Source organism: Ochlerotatus camptorhynchus, unplaced genomic scaffold (genome assembly GCF_037179485.1).
Source record: "Ochlerotatus camptorhynchus isolate MF236.1 unplaced genomic scaffold, CSIRO-AGI_Acam_v1.1 ptg000510l, whole genome shotgun sequence".
NCBI classification, from domain to species: Eukaryota; Metazoa; Arthropoda; class Insecta; order Diptera; family Culicidae; genus Ochlerotatus; species Ochlerotatus camptorhynchus.
The window spans coordinates 364,615-379,769 of NW_027040994.1; the positions used below are offsets into that span (position 1 = coordinate 364,615).

Genomic DNA, 15,155 nt, shown 5'->3' on the forward strand with positions numbered 1-15,155 from the left:
CCTCCACGGACCCGAAATTCTGAGGTCCACCGCCTGGCTGGCCTTCAGCCTCTCGAAGAGCGACGAACGGTCTCCTTGGAAAGGTTCAGAGAAACCTTTCTGAGATCAGATCTTCAGATCATACGTGATCTGACACGTTAGTTAAGTTAGACTCGTAGCTAGGTAGGTTATCAAATTTTCCAATTAAAACAAAACACACCCCCAAGGGGTATTCTATTAACTAGATCAAATACTAAATTAGAATATCCAATGAACAAAGATGAAGAGCCAGATAGGCTAATCAATTGAAATGTAAAATCAATGTATAATAATGTATAATAATCAACAGAAATAAACGAAATTTTACTACTACTACCTTAAACAGTCAGTTGTGTGCAATTCACCAACATAATATCATCGAATATGTCTTTCAAGCAATATTTTTCTCAAATTTGAATGTTTTGGTGCGGGAAGAAATTAATGGAAAAACTTCTGTTTTTACTAAAGGTTTGTTTAAAATTTATTTCCCGGAAAAAAGTGATCGTCAAAGTCCATGTCTTTTTCGGATTATTGTTGAGGGGGGAGGGGTTGTGTGAAGGGGGAGGGGGTTTACATACATTGCTTTTTCTCATTCCTCATTGTATCGCATTCCTCATTGTGGTCACGCCGAGATCCACCTTTAGCCGCTGACTTGATCCTGCTTGCTGCAGGACCAAGTGCCACGCCCCGTCCGAAGCGACAATGAGCAAAAGCATGACAGCAGCGCTGTTTTGTATCTTTTCAGGTTCAAGCAGAACGATGTGCAACCGAACCTGATAGGATTTCCCGCCGTTTTTTATGGGCTAAAAGTTTCTTTTGTGCAAATATGTAAAAAAGGATGGACTTTGGATGTTAATATAATTGCATATATAGAGGTACCAGATATGTTTTACAGTCAGTTGTTGGTAATCCATCAAGTGTATGTCTTCTGTTAAGCAATTGTTTTTTTGAAAATGTTGGCTCTGCATGTAAAAAAATAATTGTTTATACTTAATTATGGTTTGCTTAAAATCTATTTCCCGGAAAAAAATGATCGTCAAAGTCCATGTCTTTTTCGGGTTATTGTTAAGGGGGGAGGGTGAGAGGTTGTTAAGGGGGAGAGGGTTTTACATGACCGTTTTTTCAAGTCTTATTCCTCATTGTGGTGGACCTTTAGTCGCTGACTTAGTCCTGCTTGCTGCAGGACCTAGTGCCACGCCGTCCGAAGCGGTAATGAGCAGAGACAGGAGAGCAGCGCTGATTTACATCTTTTCAGGTTCAAGCAGAATGATGTGCAACCAAGTGGCATTCCTTTATGATGACTGGGTTTGGGAAAAAGGCTTATTTCATGAAAACAGTGATAGAATTATCATTTGTAAATTTTCAAAAGTTTAATTACAGTAAAATTGGAAAAATATTTATTTAAGCAGGTTCGTAATGTAATATGCTATCGATTGGCGTATTTGGATTTTAATTTCATCTATAAATGACAAAGTTACAAGCGTTCAAACCCTAACACTCCTTCACCACAAATATTTTTTGATTTGCACCCCAGTATAGTCGACAAAGACGTAGTTCTACGTCAAAAAACCGTCATGTCCCTGAATCAGCGGCAACTAATTCACTCTCACTGGCATCCCGATTTCAGAAGCTGTAATGCTTCATGGGAGAATGCGATGTTTTGCTTCTTTGCCGTCGATCTCATGTTATAAACGGATCTGAGTTCAGAAGTAGCCTGTTAAGAATATCACGATTGCATGCCTTCCGAGAAAATTTCCTCGAGAAGTTTAAGCGATACGAACGGAAATGCTTATTTCTAGACTCGGCTGCCTCCTCGGAGAGCAATCCTATTAGTAAAACTGCGTGCTTAATCACTTGTCAAAACTTCAAGACTGACCTTAAACCTGATGATAAGATCAAGATCAATTCCCGTGATCTCGGAAGCTTTTTCTGGTTCCCATCGTTGGTATTCCCATTTCCTGCCTTCGGAATGTAAGAGATGTGAAAAATGGACTCAAAAAATCAGATCCTGGCATGTAGCGTCGACAAACCGAACCTCAATGATTCTGGATGTATCTCCTTCCCTTCACTTAATTTATTGAAGCTCTTGGATGTTTCTAAAAAAAGCATCGCATAAATGATGTTGTATCTGTTACTGTGATGTAGACTTTTGCGTCCACCATTGTAGGGATCATTTTGTGAGCGATACGTAGAATTTTTCCAGTCTTCGTTGACGCTCCTGTTTGCTTCAAATCTTTAGCATGCTTTAGCAATCTGCTCAGTCGTCACGCTTGTTGATTTTCGGATAAAACGATATCGTATTGTATCGTATATATCTTTTTGCCAGTGGTGGCGGGGAGGGGGACACCCCTCACCATCCCTCTCCAAAGGGGGAGTTTGGTAAAGAGAGATGAAAAAACCGATTTGTGCCTTCCTTAAAAGTTGTCCTTAGCTCGCTTGTCTAATATCTATATACAATCTTCACACTGCCGTACTCTAACGGAACTATCAACTCTATGCTTTCATCTACTCCATCTATCGTATAAAAATTACCACTACAGTCTGTTATTTGAAATTAGCATCTTCAGCTATATTAAACCTGTTTATTTCACTTCATGAGAGTCACAGTCAGCGATTTTTCACAAACTCGCTCACTCACTCACTCACTCACTCACTCAGCGATCAGCAAATCGCTGATTGTGACTCATAGAAAGCAAAATTTACAGGTTTTATGTTTCCAACGCATACTTTGTAACCTCTTCTTGTAAGTTACAAGTAAAACATGCCATCATACCATCTTTTGGTTTTATTATTCCGAAAAACATTATTTTAGCTGAAATGAGTCTTTGCAACCTTGCTAATATCATGACTAAAACTCATTTTTTTTAAATAAATAAAAGTAAGTAGTAAGCTTAAATGGGTTTTCAAGTGTGCGTCACACACACATAAATTTCATATTAATTATTGAAATCATGTAAATGTCGGTAAATGTAGCAAAAATTATACTGAGCACTTATTTGTAGAGAAATACGCACTTGGGAAAACGTAAAAAACAAGAGCCGAAAACGTAAACAAAAAACAAGTACCGAAACTACCAACTTTACTCGGCTTAGCAGTCCAGTTATCCGCCATTATGGGGTGTTTGCACTTATTCTATTTCACTAGCGCTAATGAGCCAGCTGCTAGCAAAAAAGCTCACCAGCATAATGTAAACAGGGCATCAACGTCTACCAGCATGAGATTTCATGAGCAACTGAAATATTCGTGCTAGTTGGGTAGTACACTAGTGCTAACAAATCCGCACAGATGTAAACACCCCATTAAGGGGAAGTTCACGGCTTCGAAAAAAATAATTACGTTTTGATTTTTCTAAAAATATTGAATAAAGTTATCTAAAATCTAAAAAAATCACATTTTTTCTTATTTTTCAAAGAAAATTCACGTGCAAAAACATTTTTTACAAGTAATTATGGCATAAAGTTGAACTCAAAAAACCTCAAAACATCGACTTTTCGGTTTTTCTGAGAGTCCATTTTTTTTTCATGATTAGATAGAAAAAATATTTTTACATGTTATTTTTGACAAAAATCTAAGGAAGAAATTGATTTTCTTGAATTTTTGATAATTTTTCCCATTATTTTCGAAAAATAAAAACATACAGAAAACTATTTTTTTTATTTTCGGGCCGGTAAATTTCCCCTTAACTACACTCATTAAATAAATCACATAACCAGTGGAAAATATCCATGTGAATTTCACATAACTTTCATGTGATCCCATAATTGGAAATTGCGCCACTAAATCTCATGAATTTTATGTGTCCAATGAAATCTATATGATTTCTCATATAGAATTTCTAATGCTATGTGATATTCAGGTAAAAATCATTGTTTTTGTTTTTGGAAAAATACTATGTGCGTTCCTAATAGAAACTAAGTGAAAACTTTTTTCAGTGTAGAGAATCAACGTTACTTTCATCGAAAGCGATGAGCAAAACAACGATAAGAAGATCCGTTGTCAGCCTTTCATTCTAAGCGTGCTTCTTTTTCATTTTCATTTCGTGTTGATAGTCTAGCTAGGCGTTATAGAAATGATGCGTTGAATACGTTGTATGAAAGAAACAAAACTCGAGTTCATTTTAGAGCTTCAAAAATGTAAAGTCCTGGTACAACGCCACTTGCTTCGGTTTGCTACGAATGTGATCCTGAAAACATACCAATATAAAGAGGGCAGTTCCTAAAAACGTACCGTCTTAGGGAATAAGTACATTCTGTACTTTAACTAAAGGGACCAAAATTAAGTCAAATGTGGTCAAATTTGTCTGCCCGTAAACAAAAAATCACGTTTGTTGCACAGTGTTTTAATATGAGCTCATTATTTAAAGTTTAACAGACGACGAACACTGCGCCCACCTTACCCCTATTCTCACCAGATATCAAGTGCGATCCACTCATGCTGCGGGAGTCAGAATCCGCTCCTTACAATTGATCCGTGACGTCAACACACACAACGGGTCTTAGAGGAAGCCCTGCATCTCAGTCGGGTGCCTTACGCTATCATGACGGCGCCAACGACGACGGGTTAATAATGTTGCTGTTGTTGTTCTTGTTGTTGTGTACTACACTTACTACTACCATTGTACAGAACGACGAACAACAACCCGTCACTAGACGGCACAGCTAGTATCGATTGCTGCCAAGTCAAGAAACGGAGGCGTGTGTTTCTTAGTAATAATAAAAACGATTTGCGGCTCGGAGCCCCTGTTTTTGCTAAATAGAGCACGAACGATATATAAGAACGCGAGCGCGGTTTTGTCAGTCAGCTCAGTTTGTACTCTCGTTCAGAACCGTTAGCAAAAAGGACACTTTTGTCTTCCTCGATAAGCGCAAGCGCGTTATTCTGATAGGTAAGTGATAACATGTGCATGAAAAAGTGAATTGCAAATTGAACAAATAACTTGTGCGTTGGACAAACGACAAACCTTACCGAACAATATGTAGAAAGCGAAGAAGATAGTTGTTATTAAAAGACTGGCATTAGGATGAGTTAAAGTGAAATGTGAGATGTGGCATTTTGAAACAGCAAATTGGTCTTGAAATATATGTTGACAATGTTATACCGTATAAACCGAACTTCACCGAATACCGGACGATCAGTTAATCCGTACATTTAATTAAATATTACGTCTTTTTAACAATATATAATAACTATGTGTGGTTGGACTGGCCCACAAAAAAAAAGATCTAATTTTCCACTGGCCAACCTCAAAGCTTGTGCCATTATCCGAAAGTTTAGGCTCATTTGGTTCTAAGATGAGCTGGCGCTTTCAGTTTGAATTTTGATAAAAAAAAAGAAAAAATGACACTCCTATACACTATCGAGCATAAAAAAGTTTTCTTATTCTCGAATTGATTCACTTAATGCGTAACAACTTTCCTGAAGTTTTATTTTGATATTCGCTTTTGAATATAGGTAGATGAAAATATCAACCAAATCTCCCATATGAACATTAAACATAAAGCGCCAGCCAGTGTAACGTCAAAAAGAGCTGGTTATCGCACCAAAAAAACACGCCTGGATATTGGCCTGTGGAAAATATGAACTTTTATTTTTAGTGGTAATCTAGTTGATTCCTTACATAAGCTGCCTGTATTTTGTTGCAATATACGAGCAGAATGCACATAATTAATTAATATATCCATAATATTAACTTGAATCGTGATGCTGTCTTCATCAAAGTTGTTCCTTGTAGTTTAAGCTACGTGTGCTGAAATTCTGAGCCTAATCGAGTTTGCTGAACCAGTTCTATGCACGAAAGAGTGAAGGAATATTATTTCTCCATGCATTTCAACCAATATCCCCATATAAATTTAAATCAAAAGCGCCAGCTCGTGCTACATCCAAATGAGCTGAAATTTTTAGAGAGTGGTTTTCTCACCTAATGGCCCAAATGTAGGCAGTGATAATAAACTTTTAAAAGAATCTAGATTCCGAGCCTTAAGGGTAATATAATTTTAAGCAAGATCAAACTTGTTGGATTTTCATTGTTAATAATGCTTTAAATACAAGTTCAAGTTCAAAGTGACAACAAGCCACAATTAACTCCTTTAAGTGCCCTAATTGTGTTTTAAACAGCGACAACGACTCGTTGTGTAGGTCTCCATATAATACCCGTTCAGCAGTTAAAAAAAGGTAACAGCAAGCGAGAAATTGTTGAGAGGATTTCCTTGTGCGCTTGCAAAGTTTGGAATTTGTCCTTGCATAATATTGCATCGCACATATCTACTACCGACAACTGCTGGTTGCTGTGGACAGGTGCTTTGAATATATCTGACATTTGTCAAGTATTGAGCTTTCAATAGTGTTGCTGTGGAACTATTGGCAATTAGGACAGTTCAGATGTCTGACGTTTTGTGATATTTTTTTTCTATCAGATCAAAAAATTCAAGAAATTGGCAATATTATAATGATGATCATTAACCCAGTTTACATAAAAAAGGTGCAAACCTAAGTTATAAAAAAGTGTTGCATATACAGTACCGGATAAAAGCATAACCCTTCGCTATTTTTTTTTTCTCTTAAAAAAAGTTGCTATTTGAACTTGATTTTTTCCGGATGAACATTAAATTTTCCGGAATCTTGGTTACTGGTTGATCAAGTGATCAAGATTAATTGGTATAATTTTGAGCTTGATTGAAGTAATCCGTTGTTTGAGCAATTTTGATAAAAGGGCTCCTTTTGGTATGTCCTTTATGATCCTGGAATTTCTTGAAGTACGTTAAACCAAATGAGATGTTGTTAGACTGTCTTTAAAGCATGGATCTTTTATATGCTTTTGATTTCACTTCAATCAATTCAGCAAGAAAAAAAAATCGTGTCGCAAATATGGTGTAATATTACTTTCCAGAAATGACAAAATTATCATTCATACAGTGCATGAACTGATATTACGCTACTTTTACTGAATTTTTTTATTTGTGTGGCCATAAAAATTACATGAAATTTTCGACATGATTGAAGTGCATCCACTTGGATGTAATATTAAAATTATTTTTTTGCTGTGTGTGGCAGAGTGAAAAACCAGAACAGACAAAACCATATCACCTTGCCATTTTTATGAGATGGTGAAAAAGTTATTAAAAGTATGAAACTTTTTTCGTACTGAATGGATTTTAGTAAATTCAAAGACATATGAAAGATTCAGATTTTAACTACAATTGAGCTTATTTTAAGATCCCTTGGTTTATTGTACTTCAAGAAATTGCAGTATCAAACAGGATATATCAAAAAGAGGCGTACACAAACAGGATATACCTTAAACTGCTCACAGATTCTGTGAATCAAGCTCAAAATTATACCGAAAATATTTGGATACTTGACCAACCAGCAGCCAACTTCATGTACATCCGGAAAAATGGCAGCTCCTTTAACCTGTGGATATGAGAAAATACCTCAAGTCCCCTCACCCATCAAGTGAGCTAGGCAATTTGATTAGTATTGTCGCATTAATGATTCTTCGCTCAATTTCAACTTCTGTTAAATTTTCACACTGTCGTACTGTAACGGAACTATCATTCTATACTCTTTCTATAGTTAATCAATTTTCGCACTATAGCTTCATGTTGATATTAGCATAGCATTTTCTCCAAACTTCCTAATCATGATGTTGGCAACATTGATTCAAATAAAATTACACATAAAATTCGCAACATACCTTAAACTTGTTTCAGTTCCATAGAACCAGCGCTAGAATGTAAATCAAACTGAATCTCTGAAAATTCGTTGCTTAAGCTCAACAACACTGACCATAATTTCGTATCAGTCCGAGCTCTCATTGATTTCTTATACATATGGTAAAGTTATGCGATTATGGGCTGTTATAGATAGTGTGGATTTTGCGAAAAGCAAATGAATGACAATAAAATAAGTCACTGAAAAAAGTCAAACATTATTCTGAAGAGGATGACACCTTTCATTAGACTATAGACTTAGACTTAGACTATAGACTTAGACTGACTCATAGATTTTTAGCTGTCAGGTCAACTGCGGATGTCTTCTGGATCACCTTATAAATATCAGCTACCGGAAAACATACAATATCAAAACTGCTTCCCCATGCTTGTTGCGACGTAAACAGAATCAGATGTAAAGCCTTTCAGTAAAAGTGTGGACGACTTCCGCTAAATGGAAGTGTCAAAATACGCTCCAATCGAACAAAATCAATCCTTTTAAACAGTTCGATTGAATCAATTTTTTACAGGCGTCCATGCTTATATTGATGCGCTTTAATCAATACGTGGCCTTACTCTAAAAGTGGTAAACTCCAATCGATATTATCCTCGGCTTAAATCTCCATCACGAATGTCGTGCTGCTTTGATGTCAACGTTGGTGTTAATTAATAAAATTTCATACAAAAATCTGGCAGATCCTTCAACCAGGGCTGGTATGAAAAGGTAATCCAAGTTGGAGCTTATCACCATTAGTATAGAGCATTTTAGGAGACGTTTCTTATTCAATTCATGAAAGAGCTTTGATAGGAGGCAGTTACATAACGGCTGTGCGAAGCAACATCATTATCATTAAATTCTGTCAGGCAAACTGACTCCTGTCATTTCGTAAAATAGACTATTTGGCTCTGCAGACAACAGTTCGCTACGAAGCATAAATAGTACATAATTAGTTTTACCTGGGAGGGAGTAATTTATGACAAATTATCAGTACAAGTTATCTTATTCAATAAGACACCGTTTTTTTTTAGATTCATTCATTGAATAAACGATATGTATTCTTAGATACATATTGAAAGATACCTGATTAATGATAATTTGCCAAAATCTTTGGTGGCATAATAAAATGCAAAACACAATATTTCTCACTGCCCACTGAACATCGTCAAACAAGCACTACACGCTCAAAGCAAATCAGGCAATTTTGCAACGTCTATTTTGATTTGGTTTCAATTGGGCTTCAGCAATACCTTAACCTATTATCGTCAGGGGGTAAACAAAGTCCTAGAGTACTCAAATTTGGCAAATAGATGCTCTGAAACACAATGTATCCACATGCCAAAATTAAGCTCTCAATGATGTTGTTCACCCCCTGACAATAATACAATAAGGTATAGCCAAAGCCGTCATTTACCCTATTTAATTTGGAAAAAAAATATCTTTTCTCTACGTCATCTGAAAGAGCTTCGTTTTCGAACCCATAGACTTTCATCTCGCTGATTAATTCAAAATTTAAAGCAAAATAATAACTTCACTGTTTAACTTGTAAACTAAGAATTCGCTCACATACAAATTCCCACAAAGGAGCACTAAGATGGTGTTTTTTGTGAATGTAATCGTAATTATATAAAATAGTTCCAAAGTACCAAAATTGATAAAATTGTGTATTTCGGTGCATCGAAATCAAGACAAGATGAACAAAATATAGCATGAATTCCGTGTGTGCTATCTGTGTATCCCTTCCAGATCCTTACTATTTTATCGTGACTTGAGCGGTATTTTCACATTACTGATTCATTCATGGTCTTCTAATTGGCCATATGGCCTAAAACCTTAAAATGTTAGTCTCAATGCAGTTCGATATGCCGACGTCGAAAAATTTGGAAAACGTATTTTGAACATGATTTAGGGTGTATGGCCGTCACACTATTGCCATAACTCGAACACTTCCTCTATATGCATCAATATTTCAAAAACACTGCTCAATGCTGCTGGTAAAATGTGAAAGATGATTAATCGATGAAAACACTTTCCTAAAATCCAGACCTGTGGAGTCAGGAAAAGATTTGGAGCCAGAGTCGGTGAAATTATGCAGACGCCGACTCCAACTTTTAGATCAAAAGAGTGAAGTCAGACTGAAAATAATTATGCCTACTCTAACAACTTTATAGTTTTAAATGCCTTCCGGTATCGTTTTCAAAAGTTGAAAAGTAACATCTTTAGTTCATGTGCTTAAACAATGAAATTATATTCACGACAGAACAACCTTGTTTTAGCACGATAAACGGCTTTTTTCTGTTGAAGCTTAGTTGACGTTGCAGAGTGAATAACTTTTTGTATCGGTTTTATTTGTTGTTAGTGTTTCATTTCATTTCACTCCAAATGAATTTTATGAGGGTATTCTGTTAAGAAATACGATGTAATAATTTTTTGAGTTTGAATTTTTGAATTTGAGATTCATAACTTGCATTCATATGTTGGCTACCAGCATAAATGCGAACCATAACTTGACCTTACCGAAAATTGTTAAAAATTGTTTATAATCCCTGCTAAACTTTAACTGAAATGGTTATGGAACTTTACTGATAAAGTTTAACCTTATGTATTATGTTTTTTTTTGGAAGTGGACCTAACAAATAATGGGTTGTTAAAAATCATGACCATTCCAAATTCTTGTTTTCTCCGTACATTTTCAGAAAAGATATTATATTTGAACCTTTTTATTTATGATTTGATAACTTTAATGGTAATGGTTACGGTATTCAGTAAGGTCTGGAAACGTTATGTGATGCTCCATTATCTTCTAAAGGTTGATACATGGGCCGCAATAGTATGATCGCATGAAGATGCAATAATGCAAGAAACCATACATAATTACCCTAGTCTATAAAAGTCGTTTTTGCGATTTTATTTTCTTCACGGATCGGCGGAAACTAGATATGTCGCAATAGAGAATTTTCACTGCAATAAATGCATAACGAAACGGCATGTTACAACTCAACCAAGCAGTAGTGATAACACATCTATCGCACATACATGTATCATGAACCATATTACGTCAATAACGCCGTGAATAGCAGTCACCTCTTATGTCTGCTCATGCTTAGGCCACTAAACCTGATATCCATTACTCGGTGGATTAATGTTGGTAAAAGAAATAAATCATCAAACAGCGACGATTTTCACCTCGGGCGCACATCGAGCTGTTTCGTGAGCAGCACGTGCCGGCGACGATGACGCGCCGGTTTTATAAAACAACATTTACGGTCCACCCACTTGATACTAATTACTATCGCTATTGCAGATCAAAAATGAACGCACTCATTTTGACTTTTGCCATCATCTGCGCTGGTGCTTCCGCCCAGATCTATCTGAATCAACCGATTGCCTTGGCGCTTCAACATCAACCGGTTCACCAAGAGGTATGTGATTCGACGATGGAAGCAATATTCAAGTTAATTTCAAATGCATTTCACCGTTTTCTTCCATTTCAAGGCCTCTTTGGCACATCCGGCTGTAGTGGAAAATGCACTGAACGAGGCTCAGTATCCGGCTGAGTTCAGGAACAACGTGTATAAAAACCCACAAGTGGCTGAAGCATTGGCCAAGGAGTCCTGGTTCGGTGACAAGGAGATGCCTGTTTTCGAGCGTGCCGCCGACAAGATTCCTCGGGATCGCATTTTGAAGATCTTCAAAAATGCCGGATTTGTTCATCGGCGTTAGACGAATGCACGGAAAATAGCCACCGACTTGATAAAGTTAAATGGAATTTTGATGCCGGAAAATGATTGCTTGCCTCTCTAAAAATACGATGTTGCTGTTGTTGTTACCTGCCCCTTGTAAATATATGATAGAAACTGTTCCTGAATCAAATGTGTCTCATAGGATAGTTGTATGAGTGCTAGTATATTGCCACTATTTGCATAACAGTTCTATGTAGATAGGAAATCCACAGGACATGGGACTTTTATGCGAATAGCGTCAGTATAGGTCTGTCACTATTTATTTGTACATAAATAAAGTTAATTTATTAGTCATGAAATCAACAGCATGTGCATTTTCTTTTGATCACACAAATTCTTTGCATTCGTATTGATGCAGTAAGGGACATTATAAAGACAGGGTGATGACAATTTATCCGTCTTCAATGTTTTAGTCTTAGTTTTATTAATTTTATTACTAATATATCAGGCGTAACATTTGAAACAGCATAGGAGCTTTTGTAAACAATTTACGCTACGCGATGATTTTGTTGGTTTGCGTGGGCGTATTTCGGTTCATGTATAAAGGCCCTTAAAAATTTTGTTTTAAAATGATCCAACATACTAGCGATACATACCGGACGATTTGTTTGCCTGTAAATCTCGATTTCTGCATTAGTGATGGTGTCTTTCATTATGGCACTTCTCTTTAACGGATTTGAACCTTGGCTCGTTTGCTTACAATGAACCTAACCCAAATTGACATTGCGAGCTGTACACTGAGCAAAAAGAGGCGGATAATTTTACCCCACCCTGTACATCTTTTAGTAAGTGTGGTTGGGTCTTCGCGGCTGTTCATAAACTAAGTAGACAGTTATTGAAAGGTTTTAGACCTACCTCTCCCCCTGCGTGGAAAATCTCAAATTCTCCCCCTCTTTTTTTTATTATAGTCACTTTAACGCTATTGGGTCATTCATGACGGGTCCGGGGGTGAGATTTGAACTCGTGACTTTGGCGTGAGAAGTATGGATTCTTACCATTACGCTTGGGTCCGCCATGGGAGGACGGCTAAGCAGATCGGTGTGATTTATTTTCTATATTTGTCTCCGTATCTATCCGTATCACAAAAACACAACGTAGGGATCCCGCAATCACTGTCTGAAGGACTTTTTCAAGATATTTCTAAATATCTGGAGCACATAATGCTCAGGTTTGTGCATCTGCGCACAATTGATTATTTGAATGAAGATCGATATTTTCGGTTATATTTTAGAGCCTCCCTACACTGAACCAAAAGTGCAAAATAAAGTGCCCACCTAATAATTTTTTGAATTTATCTCATTTATTTGGATCAAATTAAAGTCTGTAGTCACTGTAGTCTTTTTTGATATCTTATATTGTATATACTTTTAAAGTTTCACTTATGGAATACTAAAAAAAAAAGAGTTTTACTTTTAAAAAAATAAGAGTAACACAGGCAAAAAAAATAGTGCCCACTTCATTTTAGCTCCAGAAAAGATAAATTAAAGTAATAGAAAAGCATTTTAATAATTGATTTGGCCTTCAGGAGCTGATGCTGGTGCTTCAGCATGCTCTCCACAAGGTTCTTTAGGTGCTGTGGATCTAGCTCTTCCCAGGGTGCCCCAGGGCTTCAAAATAGTTATTTTTATTGGTAACACCAGTTTTGTCAACCCTGGCATCCATGATCGCCCACAAATTCTCGATGGGGTTGAGATCCGGGCTTTGTGGAGGCCATTCCAGCGGTTTAATCCGACAATACCGGAAGAAAGACTGGGTCGATCACTCCTCGGGCTACCGAGCAATTGGAGCGATGCTTCAAGTCCATGGGTTTCAGTTAGCAAGCGAGGAACTGCAATGGCCCTGACAGATCTGTTCTGTGTAGGAAATGTGGAGAGAAGGGTCACATGTCAAGAGGCTGCAAGAAGCAACCGAGGTGCATGTTCTGCAAAAAAAAGAGGACGGAAACGAACATACCATGGGAGGCTTCAAATGTCTAGCATACAGAAAGGCGATGTCAGACCAACAGTAATAGAGGTAACCCATATAAAACTTGATAATTGCGAAACTGCACAGCAACTGTGCTATACAAGTTATGGACAGATACCCCATTCAAGAAGTGGTTGCGAGCTCGTATGAAGGTTTCGTGATCGCCCAAATTAATGGAATCATCATATGCAGTTGTTATGCACCCCCAGATGGACGATGGAGCAGTTCCAAGAGATGCAATATGGACTTACCGAGCTGATCGGACGAAGACCGGTAGTTATCGGAGGGACTTCAATGCTTGAGCAGTGAAGTGGGGAAGCAGATGTTCCAATGTAAGATGGCACAGTCTGCTGGAAGCTGTGGTAAGCTTGATGTGATGCTTTCCAACGAAGGCACCAGCAGTGCTTTTCGCAGAGATGTCCGGGAATCCATTATCGACGTCATTTTATGCAGTGGCAAACATGAATTGGAGAGTGTGCGAAGGATATACATCAGATGATCCGACCAACTGAATACTGTGGCAGTGTGGAGATCAATAACTTGCGACCGGAAGTAGAAGATGATCTATTCGTTCAAGCACTCCGTGTGGACAGAGGCCTCGCGGATCTGAACGCGGACGAGCTGACAGAAACGTTAGTGAGAGCATGTGACCGTGGAAACGGGAGCCAAATAATAGATGACGTCCAGCTTACTGGTGGAGCCGCACTTAAACGAGAGATAAAGCAGAGCAAGTCAAACCGTTTTAAGGGGGTAGTACCACACTCTGGCGGCCAAAAAAGAGCCTTTCTGTGGGATTTTTTCGGGGCTATATAAACATATGTTGAAAAAGGAAACACAATTCTAAACAAGCCATTCGATTGGAAACTTTTCTACCAATCTGCTCAAATGAACACTTTATCAATTTTCAATAGGCCACTATTGAAAATTACACAAATGTCCAACTGTTACAATCGTGATCAAAATTATCACCGATTGCCTGCAAAAAGCGCTTTCCCAAACACAGATTTCAAAATCGAATTCCTCTCGGTCTCACTGAACGGTTTTTATTCAATCACCGCATGTGGTGAGTGGTGTCTGGTCATCGGCATCAGCAGCAGTAGCAGTAGTAGTGCTTTCGGCACGTGGCGTTGAACATTGTTCTCCAGTACACAACGAAAGGCTGCTTGCAACAGCGAGCTGCAACCCACATGAGCACCCATAGAAGGAGGAAGCAGCCAAACCGCTATTGATTGGAATTAGTAGCTCTTCGTGAGTCGCTGTGGGCTATCTATGCCACGCGCGTCGCCCTCATTCCAAACAACATACAGCTCACCAGCCTCATATGCGTTGAACTCCCTAATATCTCAGCATTATTCAACCATCACGACAAAACGGACCACAATAACTTTGTTAAGGAGTATTTTTTGGCCATTAGTCAATGTCATCAATCGGATGTCAGTTACCATACGTTTAAATTTTACATACCAACATTGGGGGTGCAATTTCTGGATTTTAATTCTTAATACGCCAATCGATAGAACATTTTTCTACGAGTTTGTTCAAATTAAGACTTGACACCCTAATAGCTAATCATTACTCAACCATCACAACAAAGGGTTCATTTCAGGACCACCATAAATTATTGTTGTTTAAGAACTAATTTCCATTGAACGTTCGCTCTCTTTGCTGCTAGCCACATTACCCCCAAAGCTCTTGATAATGTACCCAGCAACAAAACGTGTG

The 15,155-nt window shown here is 37.7% G+C and overlaps 1 protein-coding gene across 1 annotated transcript; it reads left to right on the plus strand.

Annotated features, from left to right (window-relative positions):
• Nucleotides 1-4,793: 4,793 nt before the first annotated feature.
• LOC135712854 (uncharacterized) lies at nt 4,794-11,533 on the plus strand. The gene is made up of 3 exons (XM_065235918.1): nt 4,794-4,903; nt 11,030-11,147; nt 11,221-11,533. The coding sequence occupies exons 2-3, from the start codon at nt 11,037-11,039 to the stop codon at nt 11,446-11,448; spliced, it is 339 nt and encodes a 112-aa protein (XP_065091990.1). The 5' UTR covers nt 4,794-4,903; nt 11,030-11,036; the 3' UTR covers nt 11,449-11,533.
• Nucleotides 11,534-15,155: the final 3,622 nt, after the last annotated feature.